Below are 25,647 nucleotides of genomic sequence, written 5' to 3' on the forward strand. Positions count from 1 at the left end.
GTGTCAATTTTGCTCTCCTGCATCTACAAAGGGCTTTGGGATAGTCAACTTATTGCCTCACACAGTTACCTATCCATATTTTAATTGTGGCATTAAGTTGCGGCCATAAGTTGTGCTGTTATTTTGCGACTTTTTGTGTTATTTTAAAACTTGTTTTCAAATAAAACTTATTTTTGGACTATTCTGAAGAATCTTGCAATCCAGTATTTTTAAGATTTAATATATACATTTATACATTAATATGGAGTCATGATTCAGAAAGAGATATGTATTCACAAAGTCAAGCATCCACAATCAAGGCCAAAATCCACAAATATAAACGAAATAATGAATAAAGTGTTGGATCTTTATGGGATGAAAACTCATATGTAAATCTATATTTTTTTTCATGTTGAAACTGATAATACAGATATTCAGATCCATGTGCACTATCATGTTGGCATGTATGGATTTTGATAGATTTCTGTTAAGAAAGCATAATTGCGAGTCAACTTTCGTTCAAGAGAACATCATTTTCGTTTTGGATTATTTCTTTAGGGATAATAGAAATAAGAAAGACATCATCCTACCATATCCTAACCTGTTTTGCTTGCATTTTGTATTGTGGCAAATATGTGTATATATATATTAAAAAATAAATAAAGAAACCAAAATCTCTGAACAAAGGAAGCAACAAAATGATAGAAAGCATGCTTTAATCCAAACACAGATGAAAGAGGTTTTAGACGTACTGTAAAAGCTTGCCATAACGTAGTTCTGACAGCGGTCACCAGTGAATTCATTCGGGCACCTAAAAGGGGAACACAAATGTGGAGAATTCAGATAACAATTCTGAGAATCGATTTCTATAAATAAATGGAATTGTTGACCCCAGCTGCAGTCTTGATTCCAAACTGTCTAATCTATTAACTGACTATGTTTTAAGTTGTTAATTTGTATTTAAAGTAGCCATGAACCCCCTGTCTCAGTTCAACACACAGGTAGGCTACCTTGTGACACACTCTTGTAAGCTAGGACCTACCTGCAGAGAAGCTTGGTGCTGCCTGGTATGACTTCCAGGGTGAAGCACTCCCCTCCATTCACACAATAGTTCTTCTGGCTGTCACTGCAGCGCATGACATGACTCGACGTCTTAGCCGCTGGAGTGGTGCTCACGGAAGCTACAGGAAGGTACGGTAAGGGACATTTGTTAAAACACAATATGTAGCTTTCACAGTGTCATTGCAGGAGTGTCGCTCATCACACTTATCGTGAGTGTGCTCTTTTATGTGTATAGGCCCGGGCAGTGGACTAAACTAATGAAGATATCACATACTGATCGAGGACCATGTGCCACTGCTACATAAAAGTAGCAGATCCATGATTAGTATTTTGAGCAACACCTGTGTTTGATTTACCCCTGTCAAAAGGGTCTTTTAAATGTCTTACCCGTACGATGAATAAGTGCTTCGGATAAAACTGTAGATTTTTCAAACCAATTAAACTTTGAATGAGCAAGGCATTGCATTCATGAAAGCATTGGAGCTCAACAAAATAAGTATATTAAGATTATAATTATTTTGGTATTGTATATGGTAATTAGGGCCATCATATATCATTATTATATTGAACCTGCAAATGAGGAGAGGCCCAAACAACTTACAAAATTAAACAAAATGTGAATTTCTGTCTTTGTTTATTTAAATGTTTGAAATTACTGACCCTAATGTGCATTTGTCTATCTGTTTTTTTAATTTTTCTTTATATTGCACCTAATGATTAATTCAATTCAATGGTATCCAGTTTTCTTATATGTATACAAGAGTCTGTTGACCACACAGCTAACCATACAATGCAACAACGAGGAGCCCCTTATGCTGCATATATTTTTCAGGTAGCATGCTCAATTATTCATTAAGAAAAGCTGAAGGTTAAAACAGAATGAACGAGTAAACTCGGATCATAGTGGCCTAGTGATGATAATGCGGCATGAATAACAATGGTTGTAAAAAAAATTAAATAACGTTGGTGCTGCATTGATACAAGCAGCGTTACTTAACCCCTTCGATATTCATATGCAGTTCCATCAATAAGTTATAAGTAAGACTGCATGTGTTACATGTAAGTGCTAGCCAGTTTATTGGTTCTTTCATAAAGCCATGGTTGGTGCACTAGCTTTACTGTGCCATTGCATCGTAGTTGTTCCAATTCTTTGCACATGAACGATCTAGAGAGAGTAACTAACCACTGCCCATGAGTAGAACAAAAGTTCATCTTGTTGTAAAAGTTAAAACTTCTTCATCAAAATGATGTCAAATTTTGGGCAAGATGAACCAGCAGGCAACGGCAGATTCAAAGATAACAATAGCTACACTTGTCGGCGACCTAGCAGGGTTTTGTGGTATCTCAAGAACCAATCAAGTTGTTCCACCCTCAGGGCATGGTGCTAAAGCAGATGCAACGTCAACCATGCTGCTTCACTCTCACCCCTGTTGTTTGCTGGTGTATTGAACCACTACACCAGTTTAAAGAGGCAACAGTTGCATAAAGGGATTGACAACAAGTTATGAACATCGAATCCCTCCCGGACACAAGCCCCTCTTTTCCAAACCCCTGACAACTGGTACACTGCACCCCTTCTCCTTACACCTCCATCAGACCATTGCTCAAACCCATTGCGCTCCTTACCATTCCTTGGAGGAGAGATCCCTCTCTCTCCAGGTTCCTACCAAAGGTTTCTGCCTGAATGAATAAGGGAGTTTATCCTTTGTCTTTGGAAGGCTATGGATAAGGGTATGTTATAAAATGGGGCCTTTGAAGCCCTCTGTGACTGTAAATGAGATATACAGCTATACAAATACTATTGACTTGAATGAGGTATTCAAGTCGGGAGAGGCTAAATGGACATGGCTGACATGGTGAGGTTTAGGTATTAGGTTCAAGATTAAGTTAAAATATGTTAGAGTTGGTGATGTTTCAGTATTGGTTTTACAGTGTTGGCTACATTTAAGTATAGAGATTTTTAAGTTAAGGTTGAAGAGGGTGAATTCAGGAATTGGGTTAGAGGTGGTTACGTTTAGGTATTAGATTAGAAAAGGTTAGAACTAGAGCCAAATTAAATATTGGACGGGTATGATACAGGCCTGCAACATCCACAGATACCAGATTCTTTTATTCGATTTATAGATTGTTGTTCGGGATGTAAAGAGAATTTCATCTAAAATGACAAAACTGTATTCTATAATAGATTGCCTAACCTAGCTTTGAGTTTAGGTATTAGGTTAGAGAATCATTATAAATGTTCTAACAAACAGTAGTATTTGCAGATCTGAAATCCATAGAATAATGTATCGTCTTGGTTGGCCTAAGGTTTCTGGGCCAGGCTGCAGTACCACAAGTAAGTAACTAACTTAATATTTTGGAAGAAAGCTGCCAGTCAAAATACATAATATAGAATGAAAACCGCCACTATCTATCGCCATATGAAGTCACACAACGTAGATTGAGCCTGTGGCTCGCTGAAGAAAGCCCTCGCATTTGCAGTACTATGAACGTAACGAACTGGTGCCCGTTGAGACACTGGGAAAAATACCACTTATCGTCAATGGTGTCTCCAAAGTTAAACAAAACTAAAACTTCAGAGATTTCCACTTTTAACTAACCGATAATTAACAGATAACTAATCATAATGTCGTATTAAAAATCATAAACTCGTAATATTTACAAATGGTTTTCATGTTTAGCAATGGTTTTACATTTTAACTAGGGTAATGGTTAATCTATACATTATATAATGGGGTAAGGGTTAACCCTTACACACAACTAAAATGGGAGATGGTGTTCCAGTGCAACTGGAATAACTTGAACAACAAGACTTCAAGTACCATATAAAAAAGTAACCCAAATCCCTATCCTAACAATATATTATAATTCCTATTAATTCTTTAACTAATGCTTATTGTTGGTTAATTAATGTACCATTATTGTAAAGTGTTACCAAACAGGGTATTATTAATCTAATTATTATACTTTCCTCTACATGAGTTATAGAATATAGATTACATTAATTATAGGTCATCTTAATGATAGTGTAACCACATTTGCATATAGCATGTTTTGTATTTAAATGATATATTTTTCTTTATATTCTATAATTTATCCAAATGTATTTCATATATATTCAGATATATTTACAAATAGAATATAAGCAGATTCAGATGAAGTCCTGGTTGTACTTTTTGATCTTGAATTGGGTAGTGACAATGCATAGTCCCACCATGCATTTGGCAAGTCATGAATCTCTGGTTTTAGGTTTGCGTGACAACCAGCGATTGTCATCTATATTGTCATATATTGTCACACATATTACACACAATGCAACATAGTGCTTTCATCTTCTCAAGTCAGCTAGGTCAAACAACTGAACACCGGGGTCTGCCTGCCAAAGCCTGTCAATCTGCTATGTAGACATTTTAAAGTTGCAACATCACTGCTCGGTAGCATCGTCATTATCAAAATTCACAAAAAGGTTTCTATACTTACCACTTGTAGAGATGATTATGTCGTTAAACTCCACAGTGTTGTGTTTGACGGGGATCTGCTTGTCGGGTTTGGGGGCCTTCGACACGGTGGGCTCGTCTGCGCGGTACGTCAGAGCGGTGAACGAGTTCCCCTGCAGAACTTTAGTCGATATCAAAGATCCAGAAGGTCTTGCTCTGACGGTGAATTCCTGGCCCGCCGTGGTTGTTCTGATAGTGTTGGCCAAAGGGGGAGCAGATGAGAGCAGATGTGGAAATGACACAGGAAGTCCGAGTGTGGGGTCAGCTGATATGATGATAGGGCCCTGCTCGATGCGCTTTGGGTCTGAATGGGTTGGGGGCTCGTACTCAAAGATCTTGTCTACAAACACCCACTTTAGTCCGGCGGTGCACAGGGCTAAGCTAAGGAGGCAAGCTAGGATGGGTAGGATGCAGATTTTCTCAGAGCGCAGGCAACTGTGAATCTGCTCCATCTCGATGCACACACAGCAGGTACTTGACAAACTGCAAATTCCCATTGTCCATTCTCTGTCGCCCTCCTCCTCTTCTCCATCACCGCCGGCCCCCCCCTCGGCTTCCCCCTCCGAACCAACTTCGTTCTCCTCAGCACCGGCCCCCGGCTCCTCCAGCTTCTGGTCAGTTGCATGCTCAGCATCCTCGTTTGAAACGTTAGAGGGGACGGATCCGGGAGGCACCGCTAGCATGACATTGGGGTCCTCGGTTCCTTCGGTCATCCTTTCTGTCTCTTCGATCCAGGGCTCTCGCGGAACATTACCTATGAACTCAGAGCGTGGTGAAACGGATGTCGTCTGATCCTTCCCGTAATGTATCCCATTGTCAATGGGAGGGTGCTGGGATTACAGAAAAAAAAAAAAAAAAGCTCTTCAACCCCCCCCCCCCCCGAAACGCTGACCTTGTTAGCAGACTAGAACGTATTAAGGCAACTCTCGGTGCAATATAGAAAGTTTGTCATTGAGATGTATCCATACAGCACTCATATTAGCAGTCCCTATCCCCGGGAATTAGATCCACAAAAACGACGGTCGCGGATATACAAAACCAAGTTGCGGGAGGAATTTAAACATTCACTCCTTTTCTTTTGTGGTCGGTATTGTCCGGCATCAAACAAGGGATAGCGGCAGCTGACTCACCTCAACACTTGGGGGGAACAGAGGCAGCTGCTATGCACACTTCATAGAGAGAGGGCGCAGCATGGGTACCGCAAAGAGGAGAGCAAAGCGGCGAGAATATCCAGACACTGCAGCAGAGGCAGAGACATACTGTGTTTGGTCTGTAGTACGCACGCGGCCGATGGGAAGGGGCTGAATCATTCGGGAGCGGCAGTGTCCTTCCTCTCCGCAAAGCCAAGGAAACAGACCGGAATAAGGGGCAGGAGAGAGAGAGAGAGAGAGAGAGAGAGAGAGAGAGAGAGAGAGAGAGAGAGAGAGAGAGAGAGAGAGAGAGAGAGAGAGAGAGGCTTGCAGCAGCCTCATGGGGTGGTTTGAGCACATGAAAGGGATACTCCCCTTTGTTTCTTCCTATGCCCCTCCTCTACCCTTGAGCTTCTGCCTAGTCTATATACCTCCCCAATCCATCTGCCTTCACCTACCCCGCATCACACACATCCCGTCCACCCTTCTGTACGCGAGCCGTGCCCGTCCGCCATCAGTCTCAGATGTACATTCAGAAAAGCTTCTCTCTCCCTCCCCCGCCCCCCCCGCCCGACGCCCCGCACCGACGCAAATGATTCAGCAAAGTTGATCAAATTAGAGGGAATCTTCGCAATTGCGTCTGGCTGCTGCTGCTGCTGCTCCTCTCTAGCCTGGCTATGCATGTTGCTTGCCCTATTGATTATGCTGACACACAGAAAAGTGTGTTTATTTCAAAGGGGCGGGAGCTGCTGAAACAGACATGTGATCTCTCCCAGAGGACCGAGTCTGTGGTTTATTCTCATATCCGTCTGTATCCGGTATAACACTATATAGGTCTAGGTTAGAGATTGACCGATTCAAATGGAGACTCAAGTCCTGTTTGGACACCAGGGGATAGATGAGATTCATTTTTTTGTCATAATCGTATACAATGGCTACAGAGGAGAAGCAGGCCTTCTACACCAAAGTATTCTTCCCAGAAACATAGAAACCAAAGCACCAAACATTAAATACTTAGCCTTGGGCATAAATATGCATTTCGTATGTGTGTATGTGCAATGTGTTTTGTCTTTCTCTCGTCCCACTGAGAGTAGATGGTTTGTGATCATCATTCATTTTTTTATACAATTGGTGTGAACAGGGCATCATTGGAGATGAAATCGTGTATCAGCCCATTATTACAATTTCTATTCTGTGACAGCCTTCCTCGCGATGCTAATAGGCCGGCCCATCCAAAGACTATCATCCACGGGTTGAGGAGGGAGGCTTAAGAACACCACGTGTGGAAAGGTCAGGGCATCGGCACTCTCTCCTGGGACACCAGAGTGTGCCGTTCCAAAGAATTAATAACACTAATGTTGTCTTTTGTGTGTGTGTGTGTGTGTGTGTGTGTGTGTGTGTGTGTGTGTGTGTGTATGGTGGGACGGGGGGGTTGTAGTGCCCCTTTCAAATAATTAAACCCCCTGCTCCTCAACCACCACTAAATGTACTCACACACACACACACGTGTACGCGCAGACACACGCACATACATGGTGCATGCTAAAGCCATCTATCTTGCCTTTTGCGCCCTCCCTCTGTAAACATTTCTGATCAACATAATTCTGAACGCATGCGGGAAGGAGGTTACATGAACATAAACTAAACAAACTATGTGTAAACATACATGATATGCGCTTACTTACGCCAAAATCAATACACGTAGTGGTTCGGGAAAACAAGGGGATGATGTCGGGACTTGGATTTCCCCTTAAGCAGCCCACTTACAGACCACCATTAAGAGCTATCCGTCATATTAGCTTCTAACATCTGCATGGTTCGCTCAGCCTTTAACATGTGGAGTTGTTTTGTATTTGCTGGATATATTTTGAGCTCTGTCAGGTGCCAAGCATCAGGACTTGACGCAGCCAGAATTTATTTTTCAATATTATTATCTTTGAGGTGGGGTCCATTCAGTCTCTGCTTACTTTGTAACGTGAATGTGAAGTCATTGACCAGGAAGGCTTGACCATGGATTGCGGAATACAGGACTGCGGGAAAACACACCAAATCGGTAAAAACATTTCAAACGAAACAATAAAGACATGTTTTGCAACTCTAAACAAAAACCATTGATGCTGCATCAATCCAAAAAAATCTGTATGAGCCAGAACATTACCTGATTCATTTTCGGCTGTACAGTTCAGCCTGGTGGAAACATGTGATATGATTTCATCCTGAAGCATTTATCAGTTATTAGGATACTTTCCATTGCGCTTGGGCGGTGCTGTCCCCCCTCCTCCCCTCCCCCCCCCCTGGTGATGAAGGATGAAGTCACCAGTGCTGATCCCTCTGGGGGTCAGTCGTTGGAGGAGGATGAGCAGATCAGACATCCATCACCTCTTAAAAACCTCCTTAAGAGAGAGCGACAGGGAGAGAACAGAATAGCAGGCATGCTTTAAATCATTCAATGCGGACGAGCATCTTTCAGCTCTTTTTCATGGACAGGACGGAGGTGATGGGCCAGCTCCACAGCATGGATTCATTTCCATTAGAGCGAGGATGCTCCCTGCTCACTACTGGAAGAGTAGTGAGTTTAGGGTTTTCCCGAGGCTTTCCTAAAGAAGACTGCAATGTTTCTAGGTCAGAGTGCCTCCGTTGCTCCTGCATTAATTATAGAATGGACCAAAAATGGCAGCATGCAAAGCACATTAAAAGTGCGTGCCTAGTCACCTGCCTCAGACACGGTGGCAGGGTTTGTAGAAAATGAAAACTCCAAAGGCCCGTTTCCTCTACGTCTTCCTCTCTCTTGATTTCTTCTGCTACCCCAATTGAATTCCCAATTGCAAGTGTTGTCGGCATTAATAAAGGATTAGCAGCCCATCGCCCTCCACCATTGAGATGAGCAGCTCACACAGTTAAGAGATCTATAAGTGGATAGATCTGTAACCACCACTCTGAGCCTCTAGACACAAATGAACATAGAAAATAACTATATACCAGTTGCGGCATGTTTTTTTTGTCTTAGCAATGTATTCAAAATCCAAAACCTATTCAAAATCCAAATCCATACTGGATTTGGAGCACTGATTTAATTCTGAACCTTTGCATCACAGGAACTTGCTTGTATGTGAAAGCTTACTTGGCATCCCCTTCAGAAGGGGTGTCTAAATCACAGCATCTTGTTCAGCCCTTTCACGTTGTTTCTTGGCCTGAAGACCAGCTGCCGATCAGCTTGGGTTTCTCTGTCCCGTGGAGAACGCACGGTGTCTTGTGTCTGGAGATACAGGGTTCATGGAGGTCATTTGATGTTGGGAGACAAATATGCCCAAAGGCATGGATGGGTTGTTGTCATGGCAACCCACCTGCTCGGACTGGCCAGTTCAGTAAGTGAGTTAGTGCCACATATCCACAGAGAATTTGATGAGTCCGCACACTTTTAAATATTAAGGAGAAAAATATCATCTATGACTGCAAAACTATTTGAACAATACCATTTCTTTGTTTATGTTTTTTTTTTATTTCCCCAGTTACCATCCCTACATCGATATCCAGGGTATTAGTTTCTTACGTTGGGTAATTTTTTAGGCTTGTAACCTTCAATAAAATATTTATATTCAATATTTCTTTAATTGACATTGCATGAACTATTGGGGATGTTCATGTTTTTTTTTTATTGAACATTCCCCAATGACCAACCGCAAAATGGTGGCATTAAACACATCTCTAGATCAAGATCCTGCCTTAAAATGAAAACACTGCCAACACTTCTGCTGGAGGATTGGTTCAATCATGTTCTTGCATTTGTCTTTGATCAAATTACCCCCCAGTCTCTCTGTTGATGGGGCTATCAGATGTTAAAATAAAGAATCATAAGCACATATCACTGCATTGCAGGCCTGCATGAAGATCCCGGGTTAAACAAGTTCAGACCCAAGCAGCAGCCGTCACTGTGGGCTCTGCATGTGGGTTATCATCTCTCTTCATATCTCCAACTCCATCTACCGTCATGTTAGGGTAAAGAGAGTGTTCGAAGAGCGTTGATATGTACACTCAAACTCAAAAACACGCAAACCAACACTTGGGATTACTTTAATGTGAAAATCTCCATGCATGCCTTCAGTATAGTTGACACAAAGCGAAAATAAGTTTGACTAATTTCAAATAAAAAAATAATAACCATTGACTGGTATGACTAGGACGTAAAAAAAAAAAGCAGCCACTCATAATTGGCAGTGCATTGAAGACTTGCTACATTTTTCGTGTTCAATGTTCAGATTTGATTTGAAAAAGAAATGGCACCACAGTGCAATATGATGCAACAGCTCCTCCATTTTTGACCCTCACTGGGGCCGGTAGCCGACCAACTTAGTCATGCAGTGGGAGGCTGGCACGGCTTCCAGGAACTCGGGGCTCTCTGCTGCGTCCTGAGCCCCAGACTGCTGACACGCCGGGTCCCCCGGCCAGAACCTGAGTAAGACCGCGCTCCCCTGCTCCCCGGGCCCCGGGGGCCCGCCCTCAGCACAGCGGGCACTCCCGTGGTCCAACGCTTTGCTCCGGTAACCGCTGCCGGGCGAGAGGAGGCGCGACTGTCCGCTCGACCCCGGCGTGTCGCCGCCGTCCTCGCACTCCAGCAGCGGCTGGGTGGACTCGGATCTTCTGAAGGACGGCGTGGTCTGCTGCTGCTGCTGCTGCGGCTGCTGGCCGTGCGCGGCGGCGTTGGGGTTCTGACCCTTGTACCCCTGAGAGGCCACCACGGAGGAGTACTGCACGGCGCCCGCCGCAGTCTCCCCCAGGTCCCCGCCCTCGTCGCTGCTGTGGCTGCTGTCCGACACGCTCTGGCGCGGCGACGACATGCAGGAGGAGTCGCCGATGCCGCTGCTGTGCTCCTCCGAGAGGTACTTGTCCTTCTTCAGCGGCAGGCCGGCCCTGTCCTCCTCGAACACAGACTTGCCGTCCAGCATGTCGACCTCCACCACGCTCACGTCCACCAGGGTGTTCTCCTTGGGTGGCTCGTTCTGCGAGGGAGGAGCGGAAGGTTATTTCATGGCGGTCACCACTGCGGTTCAACATACCTTCGAAACACTCTCTTTGCACAAGCTCTAAATGTGTGTGGGAGCAGGCCTGGGTTAAAAACTAACTATTCTGGGATTCAGATTGATCTTCATCTGAATGACATTGATTCCTTAAATCCTTTGATTGAATAAAAAAACGTTACGGAAGTCTGAATGGAATAGATTGGGGAAAAGAGGGGCCATACCCAGCCCTAGTTAGTGTGAGTTCATAGCATGACACACTATTGTTATCCTGCGTCATTTTTCATTATTATTATTTTTCTTCCGCCTCATTTTCGGTAATTATCGGCTCCTTGGGTTTTAGAGGTGTAAAAAAACAAAGGAAAAGCAAAATGTTTTGCATATATCAGTGCAGTTTACTTTACATACAGGTTGAAACAACGCCCTACTTTTTTTACTATCTGCCTTAGGCAGAGGAGGTTGGATAAGGATTCAAGCTAATGGCGGATATCTTCTTGTCTAGAAAATGAGAAAGATGATTCATTCTTAAATGCAGGAATTAATACATTTGTGGCTCTCGTTAGTTATTGGCATGACACTGTTTATTGGATCTCTTTAGGCTACACAGAGTAGCAGTTCAGATACTCAATAACTTATTTATTTTTTTGTTTCTTACTTTCAAATGGAAATCAGGAGTCCAGGTTCCAATTCTGCTATTTTCGGGATTTGGAATGGTCGGCCACCATTTACTTTCGATTCTGAAGAAGAGGCAAGAGTGACACAATTTTTATATCACGGTTGAAAAAAAAATCAGTGAGATACATGTATACATTTTAGATTTTAGATACATGTAAAGACAATTCCTTCAAGTCAGTCTGATGCAATATCTCAACATTCTCAGATGAGCGATGATGAAACACTGCAGGGACGGCATAGTGCAACGTCTGCTGCAGCTGCTCGCTCAGGTCTCCTTTTGGACACTGGCCCTGCTGCTGGCCTCGCCCATTTTCGATAGACAAAACTCGGCACGAATGAAAGGCAGGGCTGGGAGCATTGCAGCACGCATGACTCAAGTTCCCCTTAATCCTATTCCTTGGAAGTTAGCTACGATCAGGGGACGGGTATCTGGCCGGACCGTAATCATAACAAAGAAGCAATGAGTTCTAAACATTTGTTGAGCAAATAGCTGCAATGATTGGGGCGCGATAAATCGTGTTTCAATGGCGTGATATGTCATTGAGTTTGCCCAAATTGTTGTAGCTATTTGTTTGCACAATGTTTTTCTCTTAGCACTTAGGAAAGTTCAATTCAAACAAAATTCCTCTTCTCGCACGTATTTGATGTGTGGGAAGTGGAAGTATTTTAAGCCAACTATGCAAAATTGGCAAGAAGCAATTTTTTAGGGACCTTCTTTGTTTATATTCCCTTTTCATTTACAGCATTGGGTCGAGGAGAAATCAAGGAAAATTAACACTTACGACTGCCACTTATAAAAACAAAGAATTGTTATTCCTAGAAGCAAAAACAGGAATCCGAGGCAAGCTCCGACCACTATGCCCTTCACCTCTCCCGGTGCTGAAACAAAAATCACAATCGTTTCAGAAAGGAGACCAGACGAATATACTATTTGGTCAACTATTTAAGGAACAAGTAAGGCAGGGAATAGAGGAGATTTTAACACTAATCACATGCCGGGAATCATGTTAAATATCACCAAAATATATAAATATACAAAATGGATGGTCACTGCTGTAAATATTTACCTAGTGTTTTTTCATGATTGAATATTTCATCATTAAATAATAAAACCGCTATCCAACACAGGAGAGAGTAAAGAAATAGTCGATAGAGTTGTTCACCGTATTTACAGTGCATTATGGGTATCAAGTGGGTGTGACTATAGGGTAACGAGTTTGTGCACTGATTTCCAACAGCCCTACAAGACACCCAAGGCTGCACCATTAAGTGAACAAACCCCATTGCATTCTAACTTCGGAAATGACAAACATTTCAAACCCTGGGTCAATTTCAAAATACACTATATAGATAAAAAGACGATTACGAACTATAGTAAAGACAATATTTACCGTATTTGGCAGTTATGAACATATGTTCTGGGCTGGTCGCCGATCCTTTTATTGTGGAGGACTTAACCTTGGTCAAGTACGTGGTGTTACTTGACAAGGTCTTCAGATGATACGAGTAGGTATTTGCTGGCAGTGTTATGGCTGCAAAGTAAGAAGCACAGTTCACGTTCAAATTTAGAGTGTCCAATATTCAACCTTAGTGTTTCAGGGCTTGACGCGACATCATGGCTACAAAGACATGTTGTTCTTTCAGTCCTTCAGTCAGAACAAAGCTTGTTTACATAGCACCTTTCAGAGACAGGAAGTCAGAATTTGGCACCATACCATAGCCTCCACATGTATTAGTTAACAAAAATTTCCCAACATAATACAAATACCTACTGCTAAATATCCCAAAGGAAGCACAAAAAATAACTATAGATATAATATATAACTACGAAATATCTCGGCCCCAAAATGTACGATAGATAAAATACAGATATCACCGCAGCCCTGGCCGATACAAGCATCTATTTGTAGCCCAAAGGTCTGGCTTCACCAGTTAAAACACGACCTGGGGAAAACACAAGCGAGATGCTTTCTCGGTTATGCGGGTACAAGCTTCTGGCCAATAAACCCGGGGGGGAAATAAAAGGCAGAAGTCTATAGCTGCGCTGTATAGATTCAGTCCATTAGTATTACATCTATATAAGAGGCTACTGCAGTAGCGTCTCCCATGAAGCAAAGGGGATGCTGAAGTCTGAAGGATGAGACACATTCCCCCCTTGTTCTTGTTCAGCTCTTACGGCTAGGAACAACAGAAAGGGCCTTCAGGGCCGTGGTATGATAGATTCAGGCTTGCTTTTCAAGTTCCGCCTTTATAAATATTTTATTATAATATATATATATACGGTATATAAATTATCGAATAATTATTTATTATATTTTATGATTATAATTATGTACATGGCCGGGTTGGCTTAGCTCAGGAGGTAGAGCAGGTTGACTGACTAGTAGCCGGAAGGTTGCTAGTTCAATCCCTTGCTCCTGGCTGAGTGTCCTTGAGCAAGACACCTAAACCTAACTGATCCCGACGAGCTGGATGTCGCCTTGATCCATCATCGGCGTGTGAATGTGTGCATGAACCGCTGTAATACGCTATGATCAAAGCGTCTGCTAAATGTCCTCAATGTAAATATACATGTACATCTTCCGGCTACTGTTTATCTGGGTCAGGTTCTTACCTTGCACGTCTCTTTCGTTCAAGGTGAAGTAATACAAGGTGTAGTTCACGATGAAGCCTGTTTGCTTTTCCTGAGGAATGTCCGTCCACACAAGCTTAGCATTGTTGCTCCCAAGGTATTCCACTTTAATGCTGGGAGGATGTGACGGGGCTGCAAGAAGACATTGAGAGAACAGCCAAAATGTCCAGTGAAACATAGCCAGAAGGACATTATAGTATACATTACAAAACACTACAAACACTTAAGACACACACACACACACACACACACACACACACACACACACACACACACACACACACACACACACACACACACACACACACACACACACACACACACACACACACACACACACACACTTTTGGTGATATGGACTGGGCCTGAGAAGCATGGTAACAAAAACAACTATTTTCCAAAAGACAATAAGATAAGTTACACAGGCCATTATCAAAGCTTTACATTCTTACCTCCTTGTTCTAAATAGGCTGGTATGGTTACCGGCTGTCCAATCCAATCAGAGTATATCGGGTAAACCGATATGTTGTAGTATATAAAATTCTCCAGGTCTCCTAATGAGAAAACCAAAAGTCATAAAGCGAATGATGAATACAGACCGAATCTTTACGCTTATTCACACATTTTCAGAATGGCCACGTTGGAATCATTACCTCTGATGAACGTTTTTAATGTGCTCCGATTCTCTCTCTGCCAGTCCATCTTTCCATCCTTCCCAGACACCCACTGAACCACATACTCTGTCAGATTATGCTTGGGTGGGGAACCACCGGCAGAGACGTTGGGTGTCTGCCATTCGATCAATAGCTGGCCTTTGTCGCTTTTCCACATGAGTTTGTTTACCGGTGGAAACTCTGCATCATGCAGAACAGATAGAACACACGTCCACAGGATGGGATTATAGATCAACTAGCAAATAGCACACAACTGCAAAAACCAACTGGATATCCACATTAGACATTTGAAACGGGTGGGGGAGGAAATCTAAAAAGAATATCCAGAATTGAAAAGATACGGATCAAATACAGACTCAAACAGAAAAAAAAAAGAGGCTTGAACAGTTTTTAAAAAATTTCATTCCGATTGTGTCTTAACCTGAATGTGCTGATTTCTTACGGTGCTGATTTCGGGGGATTTTTAGCGACGCCTTAGGAGATTGTCCCACAGAATTGCAGGCGATGACTTCGACAAAGATGATGCCTCTTGGGTCCTGAATCTGTCTGAGGTCTACAGCGAGATCCTGAGATCCCGTACGGTTCACCACCACCTCCGTCCAGGGAAGAGACTGCATCTTGACCTTAAAGATTCTGATCCGTCCATTGGACAGTTCAGGATCCTAACACGGAAGAGCAATGTTAATAGTGATCATTTGGGAACTATGACGAAATCGATGACAAGGTAAGGGAACGCTTTGAATTGTAGCCCGAAAAAATTATTTCCCTGAAAAAAAAAGGATCTTAATCATGCCATGGGTGGCAATACGGTTACAGTATCTACAAACTAAGCAACCAACTCCTGCCATATAACTCCAAGAGGATTGGATGGTTAGCGCTACAAGTCCCGATCCCACTACAAGTTCTGATCCACTCTGGTAAGGTGGTGAGTCTATCAGGACTTTGAGGACGTATGAATAACTCTGAGCACCCCCATGCATCTTTGAGCCATCAGAGGACTTCTGTTGAAGGCAAGGTTTATTTTATGGTGAAGGAGTAGGTTGAGTAGTTGTTCAAGTTTCAAATAGTTCATTTGGAGGATCGGTGTTACAATATGATATCAAGAAAATGAACTATTACACAGAACAAAATCTCAATGTATAAATTGTAATTCTGATCAAATCTGGCAGCTTTCAAGGGGTCATTTCTTTCTCAAATAATTCATCATTAGACAATCATTAGGCTGATTGTCAAGAAGGATTTTCTTATGGTATGCCATGGTTGATTTCACTGTGAATATTTACCTTACAAAGTATATGCATCGTCTTCCTATTTCTGCCTTCTGTATTGTTGATAGTCCGCCATAAGTCCGGTTTACTCTTTGGCTCTAAAATTTAAGAAAAGAGCACAGTAAGACTTTACAAAGATTTAAAAAAAGAAAATAATGTATGTTGGAAAATATCCACAACTTCAACCTATTGGTACGTAATGCACATGTTACTAATATCATGGCTTCTACAATGAACTAATTTTATCAATGAGGTCATTTGATCAATTAGACATTTTATAAATTAGGTCATAATGTTGAGGTGTAGTTCTGAGACTGTCCCTGCAACATTGTTGTAGAACTCTCCTTGAATGCACATGACTAGCTGTTCAGCCTCATAACGCAAAAATATGTTTTGGAATTAATGTCTAAAAGAAATGTAGCCATTGTATTTGGCTTGTGTGAGTGAGTAAACTGTTAGGAACAATATTGTTTTAGGTATTTATGTTGCTCCACAAACATGAGGCAGAATCATGGGGCAGAATTCGCCCTCCTTCTGCTTCGCGGTTTTAGCCTGGCTCCGCCTGCCTAAGTACTTCCGCTCAATTTTAATTTCCCTTCAGTACTGTCTGGGGCCCCGTCCATACGGAGCCAATTTTTTGGTGAAACCGCATAATTCTTGTGCGTTTCGGCCGACCGTCCAGACGGAGCTGGCGGATCCGGTGCCCGAAACCGCACATTTCTGAAACCATGTCGCAGGGTGGTTTCAAATATATCCGGACCTATGCGGTTCGGATTCACGTGGACGCCTGAAACGCAAACGATGACGTCATTGCCCCCCACCAGCTGGGCGATGTCAGAGTTGGGTCGATTTTCTTCAATGAATTTTATTTGTATTCTTTTTGTAGCTTTAAATACAGCCCCTTGATACATTTAATTACGAACTGTTGAATCTCCTCGTGACTGAATGTTTGTATACACCACGCAGGCTGTATGCGCGCAGGCTTGATGCACTCGACTTTCTCTGTGGAGAACCAGCGCCTTGAATATTTACTACAGCGTTTCTATAGCTCGATGCGGTTTCGCAATGAATCCGCCTTTACGGAGATATTCCTCATCATCTCATCTCTCATCTCATCTTCATCCGCTTATCCGGGGTCGGGTCGCAGGGGGAGCAGCTCAAGCAGGAGGCCCCAGACTTCCCTTTCCCGGGCCACATTGACCAGCTCTGACGGGGGGATCCCGAGGCGTTCCCAGGCCAGTGTTGAGATATAATCTCTCCACCTAGTCCTGGGTCTTCCCCGAGGTCTCCTCCCCACTGGACGTGCCTGAAACACCTCCCAAGGAAGGCACCCAGTGGGCATCCTTACCAGATGCCCGAACCACCTCAGCTGACTCCTTTCTAAGTAAAGGAGCAGCGGCTCTAATCCGAGTTCCTCACGGATGCCTGAGCTTCTCACCCTATCCCTAAGGGAGACGCCAGCCACCCTTCTGAGAAAACTCATCTCGGCCGCTTGTACCCGCGATCTCGTCCTTTCGGTCATCACCCAACCCTCATGACCATAGGTGAGGATAGGAACGAAGATCGACCGGTAGATCGAGAGCTTTACCTTGCGGCTCAGCTCTCTTTTCGTAACAACGGTGCGGTAAAGCGAACGCAATACCGCCCCCGCTACTCCTCACTCGCGAACAAGACCCCGAGGTACTTGAACTCCTTCACTTGGGCTAAGGACTCATTTCCTACCCGGAGTAAGCAATCCACCGGTTTCCTGCTAAGAGTCATGGCCTCAGATTTAGCGGTGCTGATCCTCATCCCAGCCGCTTCACACTCGGCCGCCAGCCGATCCAGTGAGTGCTGAAGGTCACAGGCCGATGATCCAATGAGGACCACATCATCTGCAAAAAGCAGTGACGAGATCCTCAGACCACCGCACTGCAACACCTCCCCACCACGCCTCGATATCCTGTCCATGTATATCACAAACAGGATTGGTGACAAGGCGCAGCCCTGGCGGAGACCAGCACCCACTGAGAACGAAACTGACTGGCTGCCGAGGACGCGAACACAGCTCTCGCTTTGGGAGTACAGAGATTGGATGGCCCTGAGGATAAACCCCCTTACCCCATACTCCCGCAGCACCTCCCACAGTTTCTCCCGGGGGACCCGGTCATATGCCTTCTCCAGATCCACAAAACACATGTAGACCGGATGGGCATACTCCCAGGCCCCCTCCAGGATCCTTGCGAGAGTGAAGAGCTGGTCCGTAGTTCCACGTCCGGGGCGAAAACCGCATTGTTCCTCTTCAATCTGAGGTTCGACGATCGGCCGAACCCTCCTTTCCAGCACCTTGGAGTAGACATTACCAGGGAGGCTGAGAAGTGTGATACCCCGGTAATTGGCACACACTCTCTGGTCCCCCTTTTTGAACAGGGGAACCACCACCCCGGTTTGCCACTCCTTTGGCACTGTACCCGTTTCCCACGCGATGTTGAATAGTCGTGTCAACCATGACAGCCCCTCAACACCCAGAGCCTTTAGCATTTCTGGCTGGATCTCATCAATCCCTGGGGCTTTGCCACTGCGGAGATGTTTGACTACCTCAGTGACCTCCACCAGGGAAATTGACGACGAAACACCATCAACCTTGAGCTCTGCCTCCAACATAGAGGGCGTGCTATTCGGATTCAGGAGTTCCTCAAAGTGTTCCTTCCAACGTCCGACGACCTCCTCAGTTGAGGTCAACAGAGTCCCATCCTTACTGTACACAGCTTGGATGGTTCCCCGTTTCCCCCTCCTGAGGTGCCGGATAGTCTTCAAGAAACACTTTGGTGCCGACCGAAAGTCCTTCTTCATGGCCTCTCCAAACTTCTCCCACACCCGCTGCTTAGCCTCCGACACGGCAGCAGCTGCAGCCCTTCGAGCATGTCGGTACCCTGCAACCGAGTCAGGAGTCCTCCAGGATATCATATCCCGGAAGGCCTCCTTCTTCAATCGGACGGCTTCCCTGACCACCGGTGTCTACCACGGTGTCCGAGGGTTACCGCCCCTTGAGGAGCCTAAGACCCTGAGGCCACAGCTAGCCACCGCAGCTTCAGCAATGGAGGCTTTGAACACCGCCCACTCCGGCTCAATGCCCCCAACCTCCACAGGAATGCCAGAAAAACTCAGCCGGAGGTGTGAGTTGAAGATACCTAGGACGGGGGCCTCCTCCAGACGTTCCCAATTCACCCGCACTACTCGTTTGGGCTTACCAGGTCTATCCGGAAATTTCCCCCATTCCCTGATCCAACTCACAACCAGATGGTGGTCGGTTGACAGTTCCGCCCCTCTCTTAACCCGAGTGTCCAAAACATGCGGCCTCAGATCAGATGACACGATCACGAAATCGATCATCGATCTTCGGCCTAGGGTACTCTGGTACCAGGTACACTTATGGGCACCCTTATGTTCGAACATGGTGTTCGTTATGGATAATCCATGACTAGCACAGAAGTCCAATAACAAACGACCGCTCGGGTTTAGTTCCTCCCCACCACGCCTCTCCAGGTGTCTCCATCGTTGCCCACGTGGGCGTTGAAGTCTCCCAGCAGAACTACGGAGTCCCCTACTGGAGCCCCATACAGGACTCCATTCAGGGTCTCCAAGAAGGCCGAGTACTCTGAACTGCTGTTTGGTGCATACGCACAAACAACAGTCAGAGTTTTCCCCCCCTACAACCCTTAGGCGCAGGGAGGCGACCCTCTCGTCTACCGGGGTAAACTCCAACACCGCGGCGCTCAGCCGGGGATTTATGAGTATCCCCACACCCGCCCGGCGCCTCACGCCCTCGGCAACTCCGGAGAAGAATAGAGTCCAACCCTTATCCAGGAGTACGGTACCAGAGCTGAGACTGTGCGTTGAGGTAAGCCCCACCAGATCTAACTGATAGCGCTCCACCTCCCTCACAAGCTCTGGTTCCTTTCCCCACAGCGCACCCGACCCCAACGGGTCTTCCCACAGGTGGTGAGCCCATGGGATGAAGAGAGGGGGGGGGTGCCACGTAGTTTGTTCGGGCTGTGCCCGACCGGGCTCCGTGGCAAACCCGGCCACCAGGCGCTCGCCATCGAGCCCTCCGTCTGGGCCTGGCTCCAGACGGGGGCCCCGGGCTTCCTCCAGGCCGGGTCACAGGAGACCCGGTGAGATATTCCTGAACGTCCTAAAACGAAACCGGATAGTTTTCGCCCATTGCAGTTCTGCGTATGGGTTTTCTCCGTCCGTTTTGTGTTTCTCCGTCCATTTTGTGCGTCCAATCAGCGAACAGAGGGAGTGGCTGAGAACAAGGCCTCTGAAGAAAGTCCCGCCTCTGAGGCTGGTTCCATGTTTAAATGTCTATGTAAAATAACATTGGGGTTTTGAATGATCGTACGTGACAAACTCTGCAGGTGGCGAAGAAGTAAAAGCTGCTCAGGTTTTGAACTACACACTTTTTCCATATAGATTCCACTTGGGTGAGGAGGTGGCACCAACGCTGCTCGTCCATTCACGCGTGAAATGACAATCACGTTAGGTTGTGAATGGTTGCGAGCAACTCCCGCCTCCCTGACAAGTATGACGTATGAAGTCTGCGTAGATCAGAACTAGCTCCCGGTTAGCATTAATAAAAGTTAACTATTTTAAGGGCCCCTACAATCCAATCCGTACGATCATTCAAAACCCCCATGTTATTTTCCATACACATTTAAACATGGAACCAAGAGCCTCGGAGGCGGGACTTATTCTTCAGAGGTCTATGACGCTAAAGTCAGCTCTCGTTGACAGACATCTTCACGCACGGTGTTTGGTTTGTTTACAGCCTGCGCGCAACGTGATTCCCGGCCAAACGTTAGCTATTGGTTATGGCAGATGTAGAGTGGCACTTGGCAGATACAATCGTTTTAAACTTCAACAGACACCCCTTCAAGTGCGTTAACGTTACTCAATTCCAGACTCAGCAAATTAAGCACGAAAGTCTGGTAGCACCAGGCTATCGCGGTTTAGAATATACAATTTGTTCCGTCGTGCTTCAGCTTCATCCAGTTGGATTGGTTGACTGACTGTTTAACTCTGAATTTACACTTACTGTCTTCTGGTGTCATTTTAGTAGCATTACGGCTCCAATCACTCCAATAACCAAAGCCCTCTCGATACATTTTGCATCGCACTTGAGTGATATAGAGTGTGTATGGTCGGAGGTATTGTAGTCTAAAAGACTGGATTTCCCTCGCAGTGTCTTCAAGTGGTATCTGAAAGAGATCACAATAACTCTTAAATTAGGAATATTTAACCCATTTTAAACGTTGTTAAAATTCCTTGTTATGAGGATGAACTTCAAGAAATTCCAGTAATAAAATACAATCAAGTACGTAATGAACGAAAGAACAGCCAAACTTACCTCGCTCCACGTTTGAGAGCCATGTTTACAGTATCTGATTTGATAAATCAGTTTCACATAGACATTCTTAATAGGCTGTGACCAGTTTATTAGAAGGGATTCAGGAAATTGCTTCTCACTGATGGCTACCACGTTGAAGGGTGGATTCGTTTTGGCTGTAGAAGAGCATTCAGCCATTATGAATTGAGCGACTTAACAATAACCATTAGCTATTTTAATATAAATGTAATGCCACTTACCAAACCGGTCAGCCTCCGTTTCAAGGACGTCGGACTTCACTTTTCCGAGTTTATTCTCGGATACCACCCAAACTTTTGCATTCATATGATGTGGGAAAATAGACAGCGTTACTGTCCCGCGGTGTTTATCGGCATCTTTGATTTCTTTCTCTTTCTCTTCATCACTGCAGAGAAGTAATGATGATTATGAGATACTACTACTACAGAGAGACAGATGTGGTTTTGGATTTCAAGATGATGGACAACAAATTGAAGTTAAAGTTAACATTCAAATTAATGCTTAGGATTTATGCTCACTTAATAACCAAAAAGTCGGTTACATTAATAAAAAAAAAAATCTAGTTTGAACATTTATCTTACATTATCTATCTAGAAAATACATGCCTACATATTTAAAATGTAATTTTTTTTTTTATATTGGAATTTTAATTTAAAAAACGTTATGATGAGGCAAGATGTGTTTGAACAATGAGTCAAATCTGCTGTCTTAACAAATCCCGAATGCATCAAAACATTGCTTGATTTAAAGAGTGAGCCCACTGTTACAGATGGAATTCAAACATGTTTTTTGGACTGAGAGTTCTAGAAAGAAGGGGCCGTGTTATCCCCATGGTTACGACCCACACCAACTTTATGATACTTTTTTAGTACCGTCGTTGTGTAACTGTTCAGAACCTTACAAAATGCAATGTTGCATAGGAAATCCGCCACACACCGTAGCCTAACACTGTATATGTCCAGGAAGCCTTAGCACCGGACGCGGGTAATAAATGAAGTGTTGCACAGATCCACAAGCAACCTTTTCTCTAAATTGGGTATTGATTTCCCTAACAGTGATAAACAAAACGTAAAAAAATAAAAAGGTTTTTTGGTCACTGGCACTTCAAAGGGAAAATTACGAATTGCATCCTACAACAGCTACCAATGGCACTTACCCTGAACTAAAGAACAGTGAGGTTTTTGTTTCTATCAGAGTACCACGTTTTCGAGTATCCCAAGAACAGGTAACGTTATTCGATATTCTTTTGTCCACCTGGAGAGCCACACAGGAGAGATTTTCTGGCCTTTCAGGGGGATCTGGAAAAGCAAAAAAACAAAGACCGTTATTAACTGGCACTGGATTAAATAAGTAATTAAGAAAAATCACTAAAAAGCAAATAAAGGCACCTGTCTAATAGATTTTTGTATACAAACACACACACACGCACGCACGCGCACATACACACACACACAGGAACTTACATCCTTTATGAAGTTCAATGCCATAAGTATCCTTGGTATCCTTAGATTTGTTTACTCGACAAAATAACCGAGATGGTGTTTCACTAGTGATTGTGATAGTGACATTGACAGCACTCGTGTTGATTTTGTTGTACTGTTCCCGAGGAATAATCTTCGAAGTAGAGTACCATATGAGGTCATCTGCAGTTGCTTCACTTGTATTGGCCAGACTACATGTTGCAGTAAAATTCTTCCCTATTTCCACCGCTGGAGAGTGCGGTAAAATGTTAACATCAAACGTGTATTCTGAGGACAAAGAATGAAAAGCAAATTAATGACATGTTGAAACACAAGGATGTAACAACCTGATTCAAGTTGGCATTGTAAATCGTTTAAATTATCAGCATCTAGGTTATTATTGCATTATAACAAATTAATCAGGTAAAAAAAGAAACGCTGCAAATCTGTTGATAGTGTTCCAGGTGTTACAGCTGTTTCAATTTTTGGAAGATGTTGCAGGATTCAAATTCGGAATTAGTGTACATATTAGAAAAATCTAGTTGATAAGGTATTTATTTTTATTTTTTGTTGGATGTTTACCTTCAAACATCGGTAAGGTATACCTTACAAAGCACTGCTTTCTGTTTTCATTTGTACTTTGCAAACTGTAGTTACTTATTTCTGGAACTGAGGTTCGAAGTGAACAAAACTGAACGGCAATTAACATGCACCCTTTTGTAACCAATTGATTCAATAAATAATTTAGACATTCCATGTTTTCATATTTGATTTGAGAATGGGCGTGTGTTGCTGTTAATTTCTTCCTCTACCCTCCCTTATCCTGACTGGGACTTCACTTCATGAGAAGGCCTTATATTGCCTTTAAATAACTTTTGCGGACAGACACCAAAGAGCTGTTCAAAATTGGAATGGAATAAATTCCCATAATGTGCGGTCTGAATAATCTCTTCCGCGATATAAATCACACAAAAGGCCTGTGATGTTGGTGCCAGGTTGTTGCCCATTTTGATACAATAACAATATCAGTAGGTGTCCGTTTTCCTTCCTGGGAACTCATTTGCATTCCAATCTCGTTTCATGTGTGGTAGCATAGTGGGGGAAGTACCAACCATCTTACGCAATGTTAGTTGCCAACACTGTACCCCTTTTCCAAAAACAGTAGGGCAAATCTACCATGTACCACAAGAGAAAATATCATCCACGGATTTCTGCACTTGGTTGTTTACAACTCGTGAAACGTACTTCCATGCAATCTCCTATTTGATAGTTAACAGATAGTACAGATAGTACTAGCGAGAAACAGTTTCTCGTTAGAATAATTTGTGTTTTCATAAATTGATGAAAACATAAATAAGCAACTGAAACATATAGATCATACTATTTTATAAGTGGGTTATAAAGGATTTGGAAAGTTCAGTTATATAAGACAGAACGGGAAAGGAAGAAGGAACAGCAGCATCATGCAATAGTTTACGATCTATCAGGATAACCAACATGGTGAGACTAAAACAATAACATAGCAACTGAAGGCATAAGAGTCAAAGTGTTTTATGTTTTATAACAGTGGAATCTTCTTTTAACTGGGGTAAACCCTGTTTTTGTTTTATCACCTTATCATGGTGAGGCTAAACATAACAGGGCTGTCATAGCCTACTACAGTACTAAAACAGTAAGATGGACTTACCGGCACTGAAGGCAAGGCCGGACGAGACCAGGCATGCCAACAGAAGACGATGGAGCAAACCAATGTAGAGAACCATAGCCATGTCTAAGAGAGATCTGAATCACATCATTAGATTAATAATGGGAAAATAGGAATCGATAACTGCGACTGGACCAAGCCGTTTCAACGTGGAGGGGATGTCACGTTGACTGCACTGAGTCAGTAAGCCTGTTTTCAGGTTCACCGATAATGCTGTGTGTGCCAAGTGTGGTACAGTTGTTTGTATTGTATTGTTATTGAGCAAAAAAACAACAACTTTTCAACCCGTTTCCAAGTCCACATTGGTCACATGAAGCTGTCCTAATAATAAGGCGAACGCGAATAATAAAATGTGGGCTTGCTAAACACGGCATTCACCTCCACGTAAAAAAAAACCCACATCTCTTCTTAAGAGCAATACGTTAATAGCATTGCAATAACAAATAAAACACAACAAGTTCTAACGTTAGAGGCTTTAGAATATTGAATACAGAAAACTTGAAACGTCATGAACGTCGTATCTTACCTAGCCTGGTAGTTGGAGCAAGGACGGCCCGAACTAGAACTCTGCCTCTCCGACCTTAGCCTTGGTACCACATCTTATTAGCAACCCTGAGTTGGTAAAACATAGGTATGGTATTGAATATCTTATCGGATTGCTTGAAATCCGTTACTATTGAATAAAATCACAGGAAATACCGTCTTGAAACATTGCCAAACAGCATGTTGTTTTCCGGTATGTCACGCCCCTCGGGTCGTCATATCGCGTCACACGGGGCTACGTTCCAAACCTCCTTTCCTGCGGGCCTCCCTGCCAGGTTCTTCCACGTTCCGTTCTATGTAGTATTGGGGTGACATGGAGGGCAGAGTGTTCACTATACACTGTGCGCCTCTGTTAATGCTAGCGCAAACTTTTTTTAGGCGTTCCTAAAATTGTTCCGCAAAAAGGGGAGAAATGCCAAAAGCTAGAAATAAAAAAACGTTGACGAAACACGGGGTAAATGGCTGGCAAGTCTTTGTCCGAGTGGAGGAGTCAAACATGTCCGAATTTATAGTGAGGCCAAGGAAAAGCATAAACAGATTTTTAATAAGCCTCTACTACTACGCATGTCCCAGGGAGTAGGGTTTTGTTGTTGAAGGAGG

At 43.7% G+C, this 25,647-nt stretch overlaps 2 protein-coding genes across 7 annotated transcripts in view; both read right to left on the reverse strand.

The window, feature by feature from the left end:
- nrg1 (neuregulin 1) overlaps positions 1 to 6,209 on the reverse strand; it is a 16,504-nt gene extending 10,295 nt beyond the window's left edge. For both annotated transcript variants that reach the window (XM_060049793.1, XM_060049792.1), the window contains exons 1-3: positions 4,522 to 6,209; positions 1,022 to 1,160; positions 732 to 790 (exon numbers count right to left, since the gene is read on the reverse strand). In XM_060049793.1, the coding sequence (XP_059905776.1) occupies positions 732 to 790; positions 1,022 to 1,160; positions 4,522 to 5,251 (928 nt within the window). In that variant the 5' untranslated portion in view covers positions 5,252 to 6,209. The remainder of the gene's footprint in view (positions 1 to 731; positions 791 to 1,021; positions 1,161 to 4,521) is intronic.
- Positions 6,210 to 9,723: 3,514 nt separating this feature from the next.
- On the reverse strand, positions 9,724 to 25,603 carry il6st (interleukin 6 cytokine family signal transduce). Of its 5 annotated transcripts, none has more exons than XM_060049819.1 (17): positions 25,204 to 25,602; positions 25,031 to 25,116; positions 24,487 to 24,581; positions 22,803 to 23,087; positions 22,496 to 22,637; positions 21,561 to 21,727; positions 21,322 to 21,476; positions 21,010 to 21,172; positions 15,948 to 16,030; positions 15,107 to 15,326; positions 14,644 to 14,844; positions 14,443 to 14,544; positions 13,973 to 14,122; positions 12,750 to 12,890; positions 12,141 to 12,237; positions 11,339 to 11,420; positions 9,724 to 10,665 (listed from the first exon to the last, which is right to left on the reverse strand). In XM_060049819.1, the coding sequence occupies exons 3-17, from the start codon at positions 24,566 to 24,568 to the stop codon at positions 9,991 to 9,993; spliced, it is 2,745 nt and encodes a 914-aa protein (XP_059905802.1). In that variant the 5' UTR covers positions 24,569 to 24,581; positions 25,031 to 25,116; positions 25,204 to 25,602; the 3' UTR covers positions 9,724 to 9,990. The 5 variants fall into 5 exon arrangements, with proteins under 5 accessions (XP_059905802.1, XP_059905804.1, XP_059905801.1 ...); XM_060049821.1 differs by having other exon boundaries at positions 21,561 to 21,724; positions 25,204 to 25,600; XM_060049818.1 differs by having other exon boundaries at positions 25,031 to 25,602.
- Positions 25,604 to 25,647: the final 44 nt, after the last annotated feature.

This window comes from Gadus macrocephalus, chromosome 4, assembly GCF_031168955.1.
Source record: "Gadus macrocephalus chromosome 4, ASM3116895v1".
Taxonomy (NCBI): Eukaryota; Metazoa; Chordata; class Actinopteri; order Gadiformes; family Gadidae; genus Gadus; species Gadus macrocephalus.

Excerpts from the sequence above, each read along its gene's own strand:
- il6st (XM_060049819.1), bottom strand. The coding sequence starts at position 24,568 with ATGGCTATGGTTCTCTACATTGGTTTGCTCCATCGTCTTCTGTTGGCA. Across the intron at positions 14,123-14,442 it reads AGCCTATTTAGAACAAGGAG|CCCCGTCACATCCTCCCAGC; the intron begins GTAAGAATGTAA and ends GTCTTCTTGCAG. Across the intron at positions 10,666-11,338 it reads CTCCTGATTTCCATTTGAAA|AACGAGCCACCCAAGGAGAA; the intron begins GTAAGAAACAAA and ends CCTCCCTCGCAG.